We start from the raw sequence: 20,753 nt of genomic DNA on the forward strand, positions 1-20,753 counted from the left end.
CAAATAGAAATCCTGAAGTGCTGCTCATTTCAAAGAGATACAGTATTGCACAGATAGATCAGATCATCTTAGTGGTGTGGTGGAAGAGATTTCTCCTGGTCCAGCAGGGGTGAGCGAGGTCGTGCGCCAGGGCCGAACGGGGCAGATCAGGGCATGGCGGGGCAGGGCAGCAGGATCAGCAGCATCAGCAGTCCCATCAGGAGACACAGAGGACTGGGGCTCACTGCCAGCCCCGATGACTTCCCTGGGCACACACACACACACAACGACACTGCGGTCAAACCAATACAAATGGAGAGCTGTGCAAAATATAATGCCCATTGGTTACACTGTACATCTTTGTATTTGGGCATGTCGCAAACAAAAGGCAACGTAAAACAAAATTTCACATGATCTCGGCCAGTTTAGATTATGCCGTCACACTGGAGTTGCTCCATTAAGAATGAATGGGAGAGCTGCTTTGTAAACAACGTGACAGTACCTGGGGTGATGTTCCAGCAATTATGGGTACATTTTCTCTTTTCAGAGCTGTTAGGGCCTCTATGAAATAAACCTCTTACAAATGCTATGACTCCACAAATTCAACCTCCCAGACATTGACAAATGCGATGTAAGTGAATGACAAGCACAGATAAGAGTCTTGTTTTTGAGCTTTGAGAGAAGTTTGTTCATGCTCACTTATTTTGGTGGATTGTCCCAAGATCATACAAATTATGTGATTTTGTGAACATAAGTACATGTTTCTAATTATCAACAGACTACTGATTGCTTTTTAAAACTGTCCAAGTTTCAGTGATTTACCTCTGAAGTCTACAGGCCTGTTCTCCCAGGGTGTCAGCACCATAGCCAGCGCTGTCCGCTGGACATCTGACAAGGCCGCTCGCTGTTCAGCTGTTACTGCAACAGCCTGCTCATAGGAGAACATGCTGATCTGGCTCTGGTCAAACACCACCTTGAAAAAGTGATGCAACGGACGGAAACATGAGAGAAATGGGGAGAGGTAAGATTAGGAATTGTCAAGATGAATGCATAGACATAGGACAAGATCTTTATAGCTTTAAAGCTTTATAAAATTTCATAGACTTGTTTTGGGGAAGTCAGGTCAGTGTAAACTAATTGTAATTTAAGACTTACAGCAAACTTCTGAGGTGGTATCAGTGAGATAGCCAGAGGCGTGATTCCTTCAATTTGCTCTTTCACCAAAGCTGACATGGACATATCTGGAAGACCAGCTGCACAAAGTGGAAATGTTTCAAAAAGAGTGAACTAGCACAAAATAATGCTCCCAGAGCCAAACAGCCACTAACACAAGGATCCAACCATAACTGAGTGAGGATGTTCATATCAGGATGCCTTCACCTTAAGCTTGCGAGCATATACAGCATGCGGAAATAGGATATAAAACAGTAACATACTTTCAGACAGAGAGGACTACAAGTGATCGCAACTCTGAAACCAGGGCAACTTTCTGTCAAAGATTCAAACCATTTGAATTGTATACCAGCCAGAATTCTGATCTCAACAAATCAGTGAGTGATGCAGAAAGTGAATGTCACACCCTCAACATGAGGAGAGTGAATGTGCCATACCTGCCAGAGCTCCAATCTCAATGAAGACATCAGTCCCCCATGAACTTGTGGGTCCAAAAGCAAGGCTGTGGGTCAGAAGGCTAACAAGAGCCAGCAGCTGCTCCTCTGAGCAGGACAGCCTCAGCTGACCCAGCCACAATGCGGCCTTACTGCAGCCACCAGGGGGAGACACAACAGGTCACAGTAAGTACAGGGAACAGAACAAAGGGAAGGTAGAAATTAGTCTGGACAGGCTTCCTCCTCCTGTTCTTTTACAATACTATGATTGAACCTGAAATGTGGCCTATACTCCGGGGCTCAAAGAGATTACTATATATTTTATTTGTTTTGTCTCACCTGAACTCCACAGCATTGAAAACGCGCATCTCTGTTGTTTTAGCTCCACACACAATGTATCCCATTGCCACCAGTGTGCTGGAGTCTAGCTGGGTAGGACTCTGCTTGGTCGAGTTTAACAATGTGGTGAACAGCACAGCCAGCTAGGATGAAAGAGACGGAGAGAACGAGTGACCGTAAAATACCGTAAAACAGGATTGTATGGTGGACGTATTAACATGTACTGTATCTTCACCCTGTATTGTGATGTATGCCAGTGCTACTTGTACAATTTGTTTCGGAAAGCTAGTGAATGCAGCGTATGTAATATGTCTATGGCTATGACCAAAGCTGCTACCTGTCTGTCTCTCCAGGTGTTGACTGCTCCCATGGCGTAGATACTCCTCAGCTCGGACAGACGGAGGGTGCCCAGCTCCTCTACTGACAGCTGCACCGCTAGTCCGCCCAGCTGAGCAATCAGGGACGGGGACATGGAGTAGATGGGGCCATACACCTTCATATACACAAACACGCCATCCCAGAGGGACCCCAGTTAAAACAGGGCAGACATCATTATTTTAACAAAACTTCACATCCATAAAATCAAATTCACCAACTCAAAGCTGTTATTTACTGTTTTTGAAAACAGTACCAAACGATATATTAAAACAGTATCATCTTCAAACAGTAAAAAAGCAATTAAGACAGTGACTTTTTGCACTTTTTAAATATATGTTTGTGAATGTGCTGATATTATGTAATTATCATCCCCTTGCTCTGTTTCTTCACAAATATGTAGAAGATTGTTATTACTTAAGTATCACCTTTGTGCATTTGTACCACATGTTTTGCAGTAAAAAAAAAAAAAAGACAGGGCGGACATATTAACACCTGGATTAAGGAGGGGTTTAATAAACAGGATGTATGGAAATTCCCCAGTACCGTAGGAGCCTTGAATTAAATGCATCTGTGACGAACATCGGTGATGTTCCTCGCTGTGGCAGTTCTTGCATGACGGATGGATGGAACAGAATCTCACCTCTTTGACTTTCTTGAGGAGTAGGGTGCGTTGGTAGGGTGTAAGGAACGGGTCCTGGCCCATCAACTCCAAACAGTTGGAGAAGGCCGATGAAGACATGCTTGTCAGACTGTTAGTGGGCCAGGCAGAGGGAGCTGTCGTGTGCAGAAGCGAACAGCTAGGAATCAAAGCAGGAGCTGGCCAAGGACAAATAGGGAGATGGATCTGATCAGGGGATGCTGCAGACATCTAGCATATAGCGCAGGCTGTATCATTCATTTATTGTTATTTTTTATCTTACTTTGTTGTGTTGATTACAGGGTTAGGGTTAGGGGTTAGGTGTTAGGGTGTTGAGTGAAAATATTTGTCGTTATTCTGTAGTGATAATTTGGTAGCACTTTGTTTGGATAGGCCAATGTACTCAACTAACTATCAGGTGACAAAAAGTAGATGTTCAACAGTGTCACTTGCCTATTTGGTGCATCTCCATAGACTGTAACTGTTACTATGTAACTGTAACCCTGACCCCATTTTTAAACCTAAACCCAACCCTACCCTGACCCTGTTTCTAACATTAACCCTAACCCTAAGATTAACCCTAGCCCAGACACTGAATATCTATCTGCTTTTCACACAATTATGTGCATCACTTGAAACTGAGTAGACTTTTAAGTGACACATTATAGTTGCTTGATAGAAAGTTGAGTATCGGCATTGGTGTTCTTCCAGAGATTTAAGAACAAATGTGATGCTCACATGAGAGACGACCCACTTTGAGGAAGCCAAGGAAAAACTGAAGAACGAACTGTTGCTTTTCAAACAAACTCCTCCTCTCCTCCAGGTCTCTGCCCTTCATACAGTGGACTCCCACGTCCCCATGTTCCCACTGACTCTGGCTCAGGAACAACCGCTCTATACGGCCCAGGGTCATCAAATCCTTTGCGCGCACGCACACACACACACACACACACACACACAAATGAATGGTCAGGTGGACAACAGGAACTCCACCACCTGATCCTGACACCTATTGGAGATGTGACACCTCAGGGATTCATTTACAGCCTCTCTTGCCCTGGCATCAAGTAACAATCCCGACACCGCACTGTGGATTTCTGGACGTGCAATGAATCTGTCGTAACAATATGTTTTAACTATTCTCAGGGGCAAACTGTCCAATGTCAGAGGCAATTTGAATATGACGCTAAATGAATAGAGTAGACTGAAAAAAAGTAGTGCAAAAGACTCACTGGGGAAATCTGCTGCAGCTTGTCTTTGGGCAAGAAGAAGAGAAACCTGTCCACCTGACTGAGTGTTACGTGGTTCCAGTTCTGGACTGGGCTGTGAGGGAACAAAACATTTCATCATCATGCAAAGACAGCCATAGTGTGTGAATAGTAGGTATTTGCTCTCTGTTTGCACATCGTTGTCGTGTGAAAACCGTACATCTCCAATTTTGATTTTCATGTTTTCACTTCAACTGATGTAACTGATTACATGTTTCCTCTATGGGTTGAGAAAATTCTACAACCTCTTGGGCTTATGGAATCATTTCCATTGGACAAACTCAAAAATGCATTGCAATCAAGCCAAAAAAAAACAAGGCTGTTTTACTTAGTTCCTGAGAAGTCGTCATTTTGGAGACGCACGGTTTTCTTTGGATAACTGCATTACCCGAAGGTGCCAGGTTCTTCTAGGATGCGAGCCACCAGGTCCCTCTTGGTGGAGGTGTAGCAGAGCCCCCGGAGCAAGTCCAGATTGTAGACAAAGAAGCTTTGGTCCAGCTGCACAAACACCTCATCCACCACAAAAGTCGCCATAATGCCCAATGAACGGAACTCCTCCTCGGTGAACTCGCCTGTGTACATGCCCTGGGGGAAAGGGAACGCTTCAACACAAGTACCGTCGACCACACAACACCACAGACCAAACCAGTAATACCTGAACATTGATCAACCTTTCCTCATTCATTCACACTCCTTCCTTTCCATTCCTTTTAACTTTATAAAAGCAGGCAGCAGTGTAGTAACACATATGCTGTTCCACTGACCAGCCTCTGCACTATCTTGTCCACCAGGAGCTCCTGTTTGGTTCTAGAGAGCAAAAGGAAGTGATGCGGGTCCTGGACAATCATCTTCCTTAGAGTATCCATCATGTTCACAGGGAACTTCTTGATGCTGCTCACCCTGCGAGCAAACGCACAAAAAAACAATCGCATGAAAACCAAGAATACACTGGTGTTAAATAATATAGGAACCATGAGCAAACTACTTGTTTTTGGGACATTTAAATAACAAATATATAAGAAGATAGCATGATGTAACATAAAAATTATATAAAGGTTACTTCTTGTCATTAAGTACCTAAGAAATCAGTAAATCTCTATTCATAAAATATAATTTAGACCCCTCATGAATATGAAGTGTGATCTTACCAGGGTGATAGTTATGGGCTGTTTTATCACTGAGCCAATTTTGGTTAAGTTGATCAAATATCTTCTTTTTACAAGGAGAGTGAGCAGTTCACTCAGCTATAGTATTTTTCTACAGCTACAGCTATCTACAGCTCTAGAAAAAATTAAGAGACCACTGCAAAATTATCAGTTTCTCTGGTTTTAGTATTTATAGGTATGTGTTTGAGTAAAATGAGTAAAATTAACATTTTTGTTTTATTCTATGAACTACTGACAACATTTCTCCCAAATTCCAAATAAAAATATTGTCATTTAGAGCATTTATTTGCAGAAAATGACAACTGTGACAACGGTCAAAATAACAAAAAAGATGCAGTGTTTTCAGACCTCGAATAATGCAAAGAAAACAAGTTCATATTCATTTTTAGACAACACAATACTAATGTTTTAACTTAGGAAGAGTTCAGAAGCAAAGAAGAGCCAGGCTGAGGTTTGCAAAAGACCACAAGGACTGGACCGTAGAGGACTGGAGTCAGGTCATCTTCTCTGATGAGTCCAATTTTCAGCTTTGCCCAACACCTGGTCGTCTCATGGTTAGACGGAGACCTGGAGAGGCTTACAAGCCACAGTGCCTCGCACCCACTGTGAAATTTGGTGGAGGATCGGTGATGATCTGGGGGTGCTTCAGCAAGGCTGGAATCGGGCAGATTTGTCTGTGTGAAGGACGCATGACTCAAGCCACGCACAAGGTTGTCCTGGAAGAAAACTTGCTTCCTTCTGCTCTGACAATGTTCCCCAACTCTGAGGATTGGTTTTTCCAGCAAGACAATGCTCCATGCCACACAGCCAGGTCAATCAAGGTGTGGATGGAGGACCACCAGATCAAGACCCTGTCATGGCCAGCCCAATCTCCAGACCGGAACCCCATTGAAAACCTCTGGAATGTGATCAAGAGGAAGATGAATGGTCACAAGCCATCAAACAAAGCCAAGCTGCTTGAATTTTTGCGCCAGGAGTGGCATAAAGTCACCCAACAGCAATGTGAAAGACTGGTGGAGAGCATGCCAAGACGCATGAAAGCTGTGATTGAAAATCAGGGTTATTCCACCAAATATTGATTTCTGAACTCTACCTAAGTTAAAACATTAGTATTGTGTTGTTTAAAAATGAATATGAACTTGTTTTCTTTGCATTATTCGAGGTCTGAAAACACTGCACCTTTTTTGTTATTCTGACCAGTTGTCATTTTCTGCAAATAAATGCTCTAAATGACAATATTTTTATTTGGAATTTGGGATAAATGTTGTCAGTAGTTTATAGAATAAAACAAAAATGTTCATTTTACTCAAACACATACCTATAAATAGTAAAACCAGAGAAACTAATAATTTTGCAGTGGTCTCTTAATTTATTCCAGAGCTGTATTTTATCTGTATATTGTCTTCTTTAATAGACCAAAAACAAATACACAGGAAGTTCCCATATTTGAGTGAGTGGAGTGATTTTTTAGGGAAGATTTTTGACATATAATTCTTGATCATCTCTAGTGAGATTACCATTTCCTTGTCTTTTTTTGTGATCATGATGACATGCCTGAAAAACGTGTAACATGTAACATGAAACATGTAAATATGTGTAGTGCACTAATCGATGACAGCTACAGACTCACGGCAGGGCCAGGGCGATCTCAGCTCCAAGTTCTCCAAGCAGTTCAGAGAGGAACTCAAAGTTATACACCTCATCGATCACACAATTTTTCTGTCCAGAGGAACAAAAAAACCCCACAAATGCTGTCAATGACAATGGAGTCAAAATCACACTTATTCTAGTAGAAAAAAATATGTTATAGATGAGGCTTTGGTATCTGCTATTAACCTAGTGTGAAACTCACTGTCATGTAACATGATAGCTGCTATAAAGGTTTTAATTTTTTCTTAAAACAAGCTGTTGAGTGCAGCACCTCTGGAACCACATGTGACCCTGCTGGCCTTGGATCAAATCCCACCAGAACTTTCTCTACTCTGTCTCCCTTGCTACTTTCGCTCTGTCTAAATAAAGAAAGAACAGATAGATAAAAATATATTTTAAAAAAGTTGAGTGTTATTTACCAGTGAGGTGTGGAGGTGAACAGGCTGCTTTCTGAGGAAGGCCAGGATTCCTTTCACCGCTGAAAACGAGGGATTGGCCTGGAAGAGCTGCAGTAAGACGTTGCAGCTCACACCCTGACCCACCGTCCCAAGAGTCCTGGTTACACAAAGTGTCAGTGAATACACATAGCATGTACATATAATGCTGTAAAAGACTGATACACCATGAAGGACCAACATAGTCAACGGAGACTCTGAAAAGCCTTGTACCTCCAAAATATCAACTTTTCAGGAACTAAGAAAAATAGCCTTGTTTTTTGCTTGATGGCATTGGATTTTTGACATTATCCAATGGGTTTTGAAAGGGTTTCATTAGACCAAGAGGTCAGAGAATCTTCTCATCCTATGGAGAAGCACGTAATCCTTCAGTTGAAGTAGAAAAATGAAAATCGCTAAAATTGGAGTTACAGGGTTTTCACATGACAACAGCCATGTGAGACTAACAGTGATGCATTCAGAGCCTCTGGATCTAGGACGATAGGAATGAGCACAGAAAGGATGCTCATTCATCTCAAATGTGCACACCACACACACACACACACACACACACATTAATTGCACTTACAGGAAGTCTTCTTTAATTACTTTTGGTTTAGCATTATCCACTTCTGTGAATATAGCTTTAGCCTGGGAAGGAAATCAGGAAAAAACATAGTTAGTATATTTATCATTTCCCCTGCTACATTATATTACGCATGTTGTGTGAGCTGTGGTTCATCATGTAGTTTGTAACTTGCTGGTTCAGAGCAGCTTTTCTTCTCCTGTATGGTTTATGCACAGATGTTTTATGGGGTCAGAGACAATGGAAATCTGATATGAGGATAGTTTTTGTCTGTGTTGTTTGCATGTAAAGATGTGTGCACCTTGTGTATTCACAGACAAGTCTATTCATACTGTCACTGGTGACGCAGCCTTTGCTTCTCTTGGCTTAATAATTCAGCATCTAATCAAGACAGTGTCATACACACCTTCACATGACAACAGAGGAAACACACAATGTAGAGTGTGAAGCATGAAGTGACATCATTTCATTCATAACACTCACAGTCTCGGAATACAAACTGTGTGTGTGTGTCTGTCTGTCTGTGTGTGTGTGTGTGCGCGCATTTGTATATGGACTTAAAACCAATGGACTACTCTATAATTTGGCAAAACCTCTGGGCAAACTTTAATTTGTTCTTGTTTTAATTAATGTGTGCATTTGCCCTTTTATTTAACTGGCATAATGGGGGCGCTATAGTTGAAGGTCAAAATTTCAAACTTTGAAAGGCCATAACTACTACAAAACTGGTCCAATTTTGATGAAACTTGCATCTTGTTACTGCTTGGCCCAAAGGGTGCCTGCATCATTTGTGGGGGAAGACAGATTCATAGCTGTTGGATTGTTTGTCGGGCCATGTGGACAAGTGAAGTTGTACTCCTATGGTGTGTGTGTGGGAAGGCGGGGCTGCACCTGCTGTGTGTTCCAGGGTCGTGTAAAGACGGAGGTGCTGTTGGCCACCAGCTGACGAGTCCTGGACATTACACTGAGCAGCGGTGTGCTGGAGAGAAGAGGCTCCACGTTATTCAACCAGCCGATCACAGATGGAGAACCCTGCACAAAACAACACAAGACAACGTGTCACAGCTATCTTCAACAAGGGAATATTTGTCAAATTCAAGTTAAAAAATGGACAGTGTGTAGTCAGTGTGTGTGTGTGTGTTAGGAGTGAGAATGATAATAGTGATAGTTATGACAGTAATAAGATACTTTGGCCTCAGTACCACTACTACTACTACTAATACTATTAATAAAAATAATAATAATAATTTGGTATTCAATATTGCAATTTATCGTAACTCATTCTAATTTTCTTTCATTTGAGTACAGTAAAAGCCCATTAAATATCCCTTAGGCCAATAAAATTTCAAAACAAGATAAATTTCTGTGTAAAAACCCTTGAATCGATATATGAATGCATTTAACTCCCACCACTCTTTGTGTGTGTCCGTGTGTGTGTGTTGTACCCATAGTTTGGTGGCAATAGCATTGGCTTGTGGAGGGCTGAGGCCTGGTTTGATTTGGGCCATGGCAGGTAAAGCCGACAGCAGGGTGTCGGCAGTCAGGGTCCACAAGGTCTCTACCTTCACCCCAATGACGAGGGAGCCGAGCCCCTGCAGCACACCTGGAGCACTCAGCTGGGCAGAAAGGAGGAAGATGTTGGACAAAGAAGTAGGGAGCATCTCCACACGAAACTCACATTCTCATATGTTTAGAAAAGTACTCACTGTGTCACCTGAAGTCAACTCGTCTACAATTATTGCAGCCTGAAAAACATTTAGAAGGGTAAGTAAAAATGATTGTGGTTAACCTTTCAAATGGTGAAAAAAAAAGAAGGTTTTGTTTCCTGTTCCTCTCCAATCCTGCTGTCTCCCCTCTCTTTTAATCTATTCAAGACTCCTTATGGCATATGAAGGCAAGACAGCAGCTGTGAGGCTGAGGTAAAAGTAAGAGGCTCTAGTTCAGATGTTAGCTGAGGGTGAAGTAAAGCGCAGGTCCTGGCCTCATGCACCGCCTCACCTCAGGTCAGTGTCTTGAGGACTGGCTGCCTGTCAGCTGTTCTTCCAGCCTACAACCCCCACCAGCTGCCAGCAAACCCAGCCATGTATGACAAATTAGGGCTTGTGCAGTGAAAGGGATTGACTAGACCAAAGCTTACTGACACCAGACATTTCTCATCTGAGTCGTATCAATTCACTTGTCAAATAGACAATAGGAGTGTTGGCAATGGGACCTGGTCCTACTGACAGCTAGGTGATGCTTGTGCTTGCCATTTCCTAGATGTTGTACATGTAGGTGTACATCACAGGTCGAGCATGCTGCTGTACCTGTGCGGGAGTGAAAGACACAGAGGAAAGGGCATGGAGGGCAGGGCGCAGCTGTGATTGGCTGAGCCCCCGCAGGAAATGCACACCCAGCCAGGGCAGGAAGGGGGCCAGCTCCGCCAGCCGGTCCGAAGTGATTGGGGATTGGAACCTGAACTCTGTGCTGTTCAGGAACAAACTGAAGATCTGCGTAGAAGGATAGGAATAAGCATGAAGAGAATAATGTAACACATCCACACACCCACCAACACATATATACTGTATATCACGGATGGGACAATATGCTTATCTTGCGACACAATTTGATATGCAATATGGGGTTCATGATTCGATACAACCATGATACAATGTAAAAAATAAAAGCTCAGTGACAACAAAGTCTGTCTGTGCAGAATTATTTTTATTTCTTAGCCATAAATCTTTCTTGGAATGGCATTGGCTTGCTAGGATGTACAATTTAAAATGTCATTACAAAGTGCAAATAACATAATTTTGATGGAGAGCTTGTAAAATTGTGATGGGCAAGTACAGAAAAATAAAATGTTGCTAATATCGTGATTCATTTTTCTGCCCCACGATCCGTATTGTTTTTTTTGTATTGTGATATACTGAATTTCGATATATTGTCCCATCCCTAATACACACACACACACACACACAAAAACAATGAGACCACATATTAACTTGGCTGGTCCTACCATGTGGCTGGGCAGGCTGAGGCCCTGGTGGACACAGGTCAAGATGTTCTCCTGGATGACTGAGAAGGCCTCAGTGTCTTTGTAAACCAGCAGGTCCTCTGGCTCTGCCAGGCAGGTCAGTTTACCCAGCCTAAAAGTATAAGCACTAGTTCAACAACACACACCTGGCTGCAGATGAGGGGTTTCCTTCGAAAAACACTAAATGCTAATGCTATGTATATAACAACTTTAATACTTTCATCTTATACACTAAGAATGTACTCAGAAATGTAAAATCTAAATATATAACAATATGTTTTCCAGTGGGTTGTCTTGGTGTTAAAGCATTTACGAAAGGCCATAACTATTGAGCTAATCTGTTATAAGCTGTTAACATGGACAGAAGAGTTTGAGGTGTCTCAGTAGCTCCTGACCTGGTGAAGTGCTCAGCTGTCAGGTTACTGTAGGTGCCTATGAGGCTGTGAGCTATAAACTGCTGCTGGAGGGGAGTCAGGGAGTTGATCTGCAGCACATCCAGCCCCTGCAACAGCTGGGGATACATGACAACACAAAACACTGCCATTAAATCATCCTGAGGCAGAAATACAATTGTAGTAATTTTGTCTAAATATAATGTGACGTTGAACACATTTTGGAAATAAGTAAGTATGTGCTATTTGAACATGGCAATAACAAGGTCACAGATTCAAGTTCACCGGTGGTCAAAATGTAAGAGATAAGAAATAATTCAGCTGTCTGCTGCTTCACATCCTTGAGCGTTATCATATGAACGATGCATTCTTAAAACCTTCTTTTGTATTCATATGCGAGCACTGACAGGTCAGTCACCATTGTATCCCTGGGCCATTCTTAATTCATGTGTTCCTATCTTTACTTATTGAACGTCAGTTACATGCTCAAGCATATAAGACACAATGGTGGTGACGGGGAAGGAGGTGGCTGGCTATGCTTTTGACCAGTGTGTGACAAGTATCTTTGCTGTGCCCCGGGGCTAATCGAACTGACAGAGCGCCGGCTTCTCGGGTTTCCCAGCCAGGTGTCAGAGCTCAGAGGGCTGATACCTGAGCAGGTGAGAGGTGTTGGAAGTTGTGGAAGGGCAGGTAGCCGATCAGGTTACCGGTGTCCCTGATGACTGATGGACCACCTCTGGTTATGTTGAGGGGGCTTATAGCCTCGGCGTACCACTGGCCAAACGCCTGCCGCTGCTCCACAGACATGAGCAGCAGGTTCCTGTTAATGGCCTCCCTCCTAGAGGAAAACAAAACACACACAAACAGATGTCAATTGGACGCAATGGTCTCATATATTGATAAAATTATGATCTTATCAGAGTTTTATTGAATGTGTTTTAACCTTTTGTATTATAGCCTACTTTGGCAGCTTAAGTTTAAACAATAAAAAGACTGGGGAGCTTGGTGAAAATAACCAGTAAGGTTACTGGTGTGAGCCAGGCACAAATTAAATCTTTGAGAGACAAGTGATGAGTAAGGTCAATGCCATTCCCCACTGTCCCAGTCACACTCTGGGCACCGCTTCATAGTATCTAAACTTAAGAGTAAAGGAACCAGGGACTCATTTATCGCTACTGCAAATAGATTGCTTAATTTGCACAGGAATTGATGTAGCATCTCATGTATAAATAAGAAATGTATTTATTATTATTAATTTAGTTTTTATTGCACTGTTTTGAGCTGCTGACTCCCTGTCCAGTCATATCAGCTGATAGCTGTATGGAATATGTTGTGGATATTTTTATGTTTTATTGTGCTGTTATGTGTTGTAATTTTATTATGTGTTATTTTCGTGTGCTTTTACTGTAAATCTGTAAATTGAACTGTACTCTGTTAGAAGCAGATGGTAAAGACCTAAACTGGACTGGGATGAGAATGCATCTGCACTGCTCTAGAGATTGCTGTAATAGCATACCTGAATCAAACTGAAATATAGACTTTATGTTCTGTTTCTTATGGAAATAGTGGGCATCTGTTACCTATATTTTGTGATTCATTCATGTTGACTCAACAGCAAATACTTGCACACAAATTATGGCTTTTCTAGATTTAAATGTAGCCAGCCAGCTAGTTTCCTTGACTTTGTATCTATAATGCATGCTCCTAACACCTAAGGGCACAATGACACATCACTTCTTGCAGAAGCCTGACACCAGGGGTGTGTTCAGATGGACGCAAGTGTAGAAAAGTGAGAGAGCATGATTGTATACTATTGGAATAAATCATATTGTTCACTACATTCTCTTGGCAAATGCAGCTTAAAGATCAAAGTTGAGTGGTACACACTCAGTATCTACTTTCTTAGGTGCACCTATCTAGTACTGGGCAGGACTTTTTGAATCCAGAACAGTCTGAATTCTTCCAGGCATGGATTCAAGAAGCCTGTACTATTGACACCAGGAAGGATGATCCATGGGTTCATGTTGCTTACGGCAAATTCTGACCGTGTTATTGGCATGTCACAACCACACACCAGGATTTGTTGGACCAGGCAGTGTTTTTCCACCCCTCCACCATTCTTGTTCCTACCCAACAGAAGTGCAACCAGGCAAGGTCATCTGCCGCTGCAGCCCCTCTTCTTCAAGATTAGACAAATTGTTGTGTTCTGAGATGCCTTTCTGCTCATCACTGTTGTACTGAGCTGTTAATTGCATACTTGTGGCTCTCCATTCTCCTCTGACCTGCCTCATGAATAATGTTTTTTCCTCCACACAGGACTTCCACTGACTGGATGTGTTTTGTTTATCACATCATTCTCTGTCAATTCTAGATACTGTAGTGCACAAAAATCCCAGGAGCACATCTGTTTCTGAAATGCTGGAACCAGCGCATCTGGCCTCAACTATCATACCACATTCAAAGTAATTTAAATCACACATCTTGCACATTGTTACATTTAATTGAACCTCTTGACCCTGACTACATGCTTTATACTAATTCTTTATTCATAGGCGGCACACTGTCAAAGCTGTGCATAAATGGGGAGGTGTACATAAAGTGGAAACGAACTGTATATTGCTTTTCTTAGTAGTGTAAGTAGTGTAACTAATTATTTTGATTTCAGTAAGAAAATTACAATTACAATTAAAGTGGTTACTTTTGCTATCATTGCCTCTGAAAGTTGAGTTTTCCAAAAGCTATATACCACTTATATACCAATTAGTTTTCCTCTCAGTTGACATACTGGCACATACTAGGATGTTGGCACATACTGAGGTAGCTCAGATGCAAATGGCAGAAACTTTTACTTTTCCCAGGTGGAAGTATCTACCTTGATTTTGTTGTGCAAAAGGATGACAAGAACATTGCTGTCAATTTTAAATTGTATGTAGGTACAAAAAAATCATTGTACTTCAAATACCATTCAAACAGCACCCCAAATTCTTAAGTATTATTAAGTGTGCAAATGTATGCAGATATGTGTAATTTAGATACATAAATTCTTTCTTCTGACTGTGCTGCTGTCTGCCGCGCTATGCTATTTGACTATCCTGATCATTCACACAGCAGTGCACAGGAGTAATTATATTGCTTTTGAAATGAGTGACACAGTACTCTTTTGAGTGCTAAGCCCAACACTGCTAAGGATTAGCTGACACACAACAGCACTGTCACTCACACATTGATGTTGTTCTGCAGTGGAGGCAAAGCTTGGATGTCGGCAGGACTAGCCTTGGACAGCAGGGGAGCCAGCTCAGGGAAGAGATTACCATCCTTCACCAGGTGGGTCTGGAACAGCACTGACACCATGGTGGACAAGTACTCATCTGACAGCTGGGAAACAGAAGCAAACACAAGTCCTGTCTCAATAAGAGTGGGACACACTGTTACTGTTACTGTGTACTGTGTAATCAACTGAGACTAAACAGAGGCTACAGCACAGAGACACAGTGCTAAAAAAAAAAAGACCAGGAAGAAACAGAAGCAGACTGCAACACTGATAAAACTAAATAAATTGCATATGGAGCCAGCTGCTTCACCTGCAGAGTATTCTTGTTTCTGCTGTAGTACTGAAGGATCTGCCTGACAGTGGTGATGTCAACTGCACTGAGCACTGGCCTTAAGCTGCCCAGCGGGATACGAAAATACTCCTGGAAACACGGATAACATGAAAACATGAATGCATATGTTAGACCAAACATGTACAGATCTTGAAGACACAATTATGTAGTCATCATTAAGGGTGTGGTATATGTCACCTTGATTAGGAAGAATCCATCACTGGTTACATCCCTTCCTGTCTGCATTAAGCTGGTTAGCAGTTTCTGTAGTAGGGAAAACACACACACAAAGACAGTTGTGACACTATTAATCATACAAGGAAGCCATATCATCTGGAAGTCAATGTTGACATGTTATTCTAATTGTCAAATCCAGTGTCAGCCAGTTGAGATTACACCCAGAGAAAGAGATTTATTATGTCGATATCGATGGCAGGAGTGTAACTGTACACCAGCAGCAGCTTGGCCGCAGACCAGAGGTCAATTACAAGACAATAGCACTATTGGGAACTGATATGGATGATTAATTAGATAAAAATATAAAGTCCATGAATTGTTCTCCAGAGAGACTGGGTAAGCCCATCTCTGAATAAAAGATGAGGAAGAAATTCTACTCAGACTGAATTAATCTGATTCTAAGAAACCACTGCAACCTACTTCATTGGTCTTCATTCCCCAACAGATTTCCCTGTTCATTCATTAATTCAATCATCCAAAGGCAAAAATTGTAAAAATAACATATTGACATTTTGATTGATTTGTTATCTTTTTTCAAAGCATGGCTGTACAATCCAAATGCCTACCCCAAAGCACTGCAGCAAGACCCTCTTGTTGTCAAAGTTGGTCTCCTTTTCAAGATAGACAACAACAGACTCTAGCACGCTGAGTCTAATGTTCTCAGTGATGCGCAGTGAGGTCATCTGGCTCTCCTCCAAGGCCACCAAGAACACCACAGTAATGCTGGCGGCCTGCTCCAAAACTGTAGCCATACGCTGAGTCAGCAGCTCCTCCACCCTGGGCCTCATAGCCTCCAACCAACAGCGCAGAATCACCTGTAGGGCCTTATGCGGAGCGACCCCCGGCCGGCAGACTGAGGTGAAGTCAGCAGAGCAGGTCCAGTTGAATCGCCTCACCAGCTCTCTAGCCAGGCAGGGCCGAGACTTTGGAACAGTGCTGTTGGTAGTGTTGGTGTAGGTGACACACAATGTGCTCACCCACACACTAGAGGGCTCACGGGCCAGCAAAGAGAGAAGTCTAGCATTAGGGCAGATAGAGGAGACAAAATTGACCCGGTCATAATCCCAGCAGAGAGCCATGAGTGCTACATCTGGAAGGGCTACACCCCAGCTGGAGTACTGGCACTGCTCTGAAGGCTTGAATCCCATCAGGCTGTCTCCTTCTGACCCATTAGTGGCAGAAGTTCCCCCAGCACTGGAAAGGTTGGCGCAGTGCTGGAGCAGCCAGGTGTTGTCCAGATTGGCCAGGAGGTTCTGGAGAACTGTGGCATTGGAGCAGACCTTGGAGGTGAAGTTGAGTGGGTCGAGCTCAGCGCATAGAGCTAGCTCAGTCATGTCCACAATGATGGGCCTGGTCCAGTCTGAGTACTTGCACACCTAAGGCAGAGGCAATTATGAATACAAGATCAGAATACAAATTCAATGCTGTTGTGGATTGTAAAATAACATTATGTAATTATTGTGCATTATTGTGCATACAGGACGCATAGGGCTCAGGTCCATAGATCCATGTGATCCAGCTAAAATACCAACCTGTGGTATCACCTCTATGGATTCCTTGTCTGTGCAGGCTGACATCATCCACGCGTTCTGGAGGTCCACCGTCAGCTTCTCAAACAGAGGCAAGTTGCAGCAGACATTCTTCTGGAAAGCAAGCTGATCATGCTGCCAACACAGGCCGACCACTGAAGGGTCCATCTGCCGCTCCCCCCACGTGTGGTAGTCACACCAATCTGTGATGTTGAAGACCAAGGGCGGGTCTGTGGGTAGGGCGCTGAGTGAGGTGGCGCAGTGCTCTTCAAGCCAGGCATTCGCATCGTTACGCAGCAGCTCTTTTAGAAAGGTTGTGTTAGAGCAAACCTCAGTAGCGAAACTGTGAGGATCGAGGCGGATACACAGCGACATGACATCAATGGTAATGAGCATCACGTCGTGCCACTGCGAGTAGCGACAAGAGTCAGCCACAAGGGTATTGATGTTGGTGTGTGTGGGTGGTGGGACCTCTGTACAGTTAGGAATCAGTGCTGCATTTTCAGGGTTGGAGAATAAGAGGGTGAAGAAACCCACGTTCTCACACACCAGCATCTTCAGCCTGTCACCGTCCAGGCTCCAGCAGAAGGCCAGTAGGGAGGAGTCCACCAGCACCATGGGCTGGGCCATCCAGCTCTCATAGCGGCACAACTGACTCACCATATACCCAGGGTCTGCAGAGGAGTTGGCACAATATCCCCATAGCCAGCTGTTCTTCTTGTCTGACACCAGGTTCTTCATCAGCTCACCATTGTTACACACCTGCCTCACAAACTCCTCACGGTCATTATCGCTGCACAGCGTCACCAGGCCCGCATCCACCTCACCGCCTCCTGACCAGTTGACGTAGTTACAGAGGAGCTGGTTGAGGTTAAGGGCCAACCTGGCCACCCGGAGAGGAGCAGGAGGAGGGAGGGGACGAGTCTCTGAGGGAGGGGGGACAGCAGGGGAAGGTGTTGGGTCCCCAAAACTGCAGTCCGACGACCTGCTGCTGAGGAGCGGAGACGCCAGAGCTTGAATAGCATAACAGGTGTTGCTCCACACCCGCTCTAACTGCGTAGGGGTGAGGGAGCTCAGCGCCTGGCAGAAGGCGAGAAGAGATGTGGAGGATCCCTCTCGAGAACTCGTAATGATGTCAGCACACAGCGTGTCATTGAGCACGGCCAGATTGTGGTGATCGCACTTAAACAGGATGTCTTGGGCGTCGTCGCTGTCTTTATTCCCCCCTTCGAAGGTGCGGCTGAAGGAGACGCTGTGTGGGCTCTGGCAGTCTGGACCCGGGTAGCTGCACAGAGACTCTTCTGGAGCCAGGAAGATGTCGACTATTGAGTTACCAAAGGACCAGCTCACGTTGTGGTTCAATCCCCTATACAAAATAGATGTTCAATAAATATGGAAATGATTAAGCGCTCTTTGAATAACACTGACATTTACAAAAATGCCTTGCTGGATTGCATGTGATGGCTTACCACATTAGGAGCTGCTTGAGATCCCCTACAGAACAAGTGAGGAAACAATTTCATTTGCAGCACAAAATTGTAGTATATATTATATGGCATAACAAAACACACAAAATATCATATTACTGAAAAATAAACTGTTACCTTGGTTGCAGTGCTCGCTTCCATCTAAGGATGGAATTTTAATTCCAAACTGTAACCCTATTTTTACATAGTCCATTGGTGCTTGGAGTAACTTCACCAAGATCTTTGACAAATATGTCACAGCCACATCCGCAAGGCTATTCAGAGTAGACAACAGATTCCCAGACAGAGAGAGACTTGACAACGCAGTCACAAACATCTCCTGGAAACCACTTAGGTCCACCATTGGCAGTTCCTCCATCCTGAGATAGGATCTCAGGAAGCTAACTGGCTCTTCATCACTGCTGCCTGTCTTCAGTGGAGCACATGTCTGGGATCTCAGAGATGACAGGAAAGTCAGAAACGGTTTACCCAATTCCAAAGACACTGTCTTTGTCAGTTCTGCCTCCAGTCCGCAGTCCTCTCTCCCAGATGAAATACAAACTAATGTCTTAGGAAGGTTCTCCATGAATCTCTCTCTAAGCATCGGCCTGAAGACTGCATACAATTTGCTCAGAACACCATAATATGCAGTCAAGTCAACACTCTCCAATATGGAAAAGGGACCGGCCTGGGAAGTGGCCTCCTCTGAACCGGGCTCTGGCTTCAGGTTCGTGCCACTCTTTGCCCTTGGATGTGTACTTTTATTCTCATTGGATAATGAATGAATTTGATCAATAAGTTTCTGGATGTCTTCGTCTAATTTGTTGGACTCATCAGAAGTTCTCTGTATCATTTGGGTTTGCGAGCACACCTGCTTGACATCACATACAATCCCTGTGGATAATACAAAAAAGGAAATATTAGTATAGGCCCACCATCACTATGACATTGGTGAGAAACTTTGTACATCTGCATATTGGTCCTATTTTGAAATTTTTGAAATTGTTTAAAATTACAGGCTCAATGATGTGATATGACAAACAGAAGTTACTTTTTTTCCTATTGTTTATAGTCAGAAAATAAAAATGTAGGCTTAAAAAAAATGAACTCAAATTTATGTCACAACTAAAATTAATATAAATTAATATAGTCGCATTGTTTTTATAACCAAAAATATTGTCTCAGGGTTTAAAGGTTGCAACAAGCAGTCCTTACTCATCATGAAGAGTTAATACAGCTTCATTAGGAACCACTTTTTACTCAATAAATACGCATATAGGCTATATGATTGATCAAATTCTGTTAACGCCATGGAAATGTTCTGTATCATTTGTCATGTCATTTCTAATTTCTATATGGGTCTATATGATTATAGCTTTGATTCAGACAAGTTCAAGTTACAGGACACCTCTCGTATTTTGTACTTACCAAAAAGGATGCACACCAGGAAAATAGCTGGTGTCGACCACATTTTCTTGACTCTCCTGAATGTCGTTCCAGCAGGCAAAACCCCACTTAAAAAACTCAAAATTCAAAATAAATGTCCGCTTTGCTTATCCGGTTGATTTAGAGCAAATAATCAGTTCAGGCAGAGGAACCGGGCTGAGAATAACGACTTTCATATTGAAGAGTAGGCTACTGGGACAGGCTTCCTCTCCCCCTCTCCCAGGAAAACACATTCAACAATAGCCTATATCTGTCCGACGATCTCCCACTACCCCAGTGACAAACTATCTCCCACTCTTGTAACTCGTTTTCCTCTTTGCCAAATAGGCCGGGCCGATCCCACTTACATGCCACTCTGAGCAAGGCGGCGCTGCAACTCCAGTGTCCACCTGCAACGCAATACCGGGTCTAAAGTAGCGTAATTAAGGCCACCGGTAAAAAAAGTAGGTGCGAAATGAGGGCTGTGAAACGCAGAACGGATTTCGCAAACAAGCACGGCCATTAGTGCTGAAATATTAATTGAGCGTGTTGATTAACTCCTCTCAGTGCTCCGTCTGAAACCTGAGCCCGGCCTCCAGAGAGCCAGAGACACCCGGCAGACTGCTGCTGCTTTTACATGACATCTGGTCAAGAGTCTTAGCCCCCATTCAGGGTTAATTAAATGAAGATGTAATATTGTTACCACAAGATCCTATCTTTAGATGCTGGAGGGACACTCAGGGGATGTGATGGATCTCAGAACAGCCTGAGAAGACCTGAACACAGAGTTCCTACACAGTCTGGATTTCAAAATTGCATTGCAATTTTTTCCAGACCTTGACTTTGTGATTTTAAGATTTTGGCGTCTAGTGTACACAGACTAACTCTAGATGAACGTTAATCTTCACATCGACACATATCAGAATGTGTGAGAAGTTGTAGTCGTATGTAGCCTAGTAGTACAATATTTTTCCATACTTTTCCAATTTTTTGGTGCAATTTCCAAACTTATCAAGACCTGGAAATTACAAAATAAAAT

At 43.1% G+C, this 20,753-nt stretch overlaps 1 protein-coding gene across 1 annotated transcript; it reads right to left on the minus strand.

Moving 5' to 3' along the window:
• Positions 1–146: 146 nt before the first annotated feature.
• strc1 (stereocilin 1) lies at positions 147–19,142 on the minus strand. The gene is made up of 28 exons (XM_071525720.1): positions 18,428–19,142; positions 18,293–18,317; positions 16,827–18,189; positions 15,861–16,670; positions 15,256–15,321; positions 15,037–15,147; positions 14,676–14,830; positions 12,107–12,293; positions 11,459–11,574; positions 11,046–11,175; positions 10,351–10,533; positions 9,751–9,789; positions 9,490–9,660; positions 8,936–9,076; positions 8,048–8,109; positions 7,444–7,579; positions 7,005–7,093; positions 4,973–5,108; positions 4,597–4,793; positions 4,173–4,263; positions 3,679–3,859; positions 2,944–3,119; positions 2,263–2,418; positions 1,926–2,068; positions 1,590–1,738; positions 1,135–1,232; positions 802–952; positions 147–244 (listed from the first exon to the last, which is right to left on the minus strand). Exons 1-28 carry the CDS (start codon positions 19,140–19,142, stop codon positions 147–149), a joined length of 6,075 nt encoding a protein of 2,024 aa, XP_071381821.1.
• Positions 19,143–20,753: the final 1,611 nt, after the last annotated feature.

This window comes from Centroberyx affinis, unplaced genomic scaffold (assembly GCF_046629955.1).
Source record: "Centroberyx affinis isolate AG114_WGS23_722 - 3 ecotype Tasmania unplaced genomic scaffold, CSIRO-AGI_Caff_v1 ptg001333l_1, whole genome shotgun sequence".
Taxonomy (NCBI): Eukaryota; Metazoa; Chordata; class Actinopteri; order Beryciformes; family Berycidae; genus Centroberyx; species Centroberyx affinis.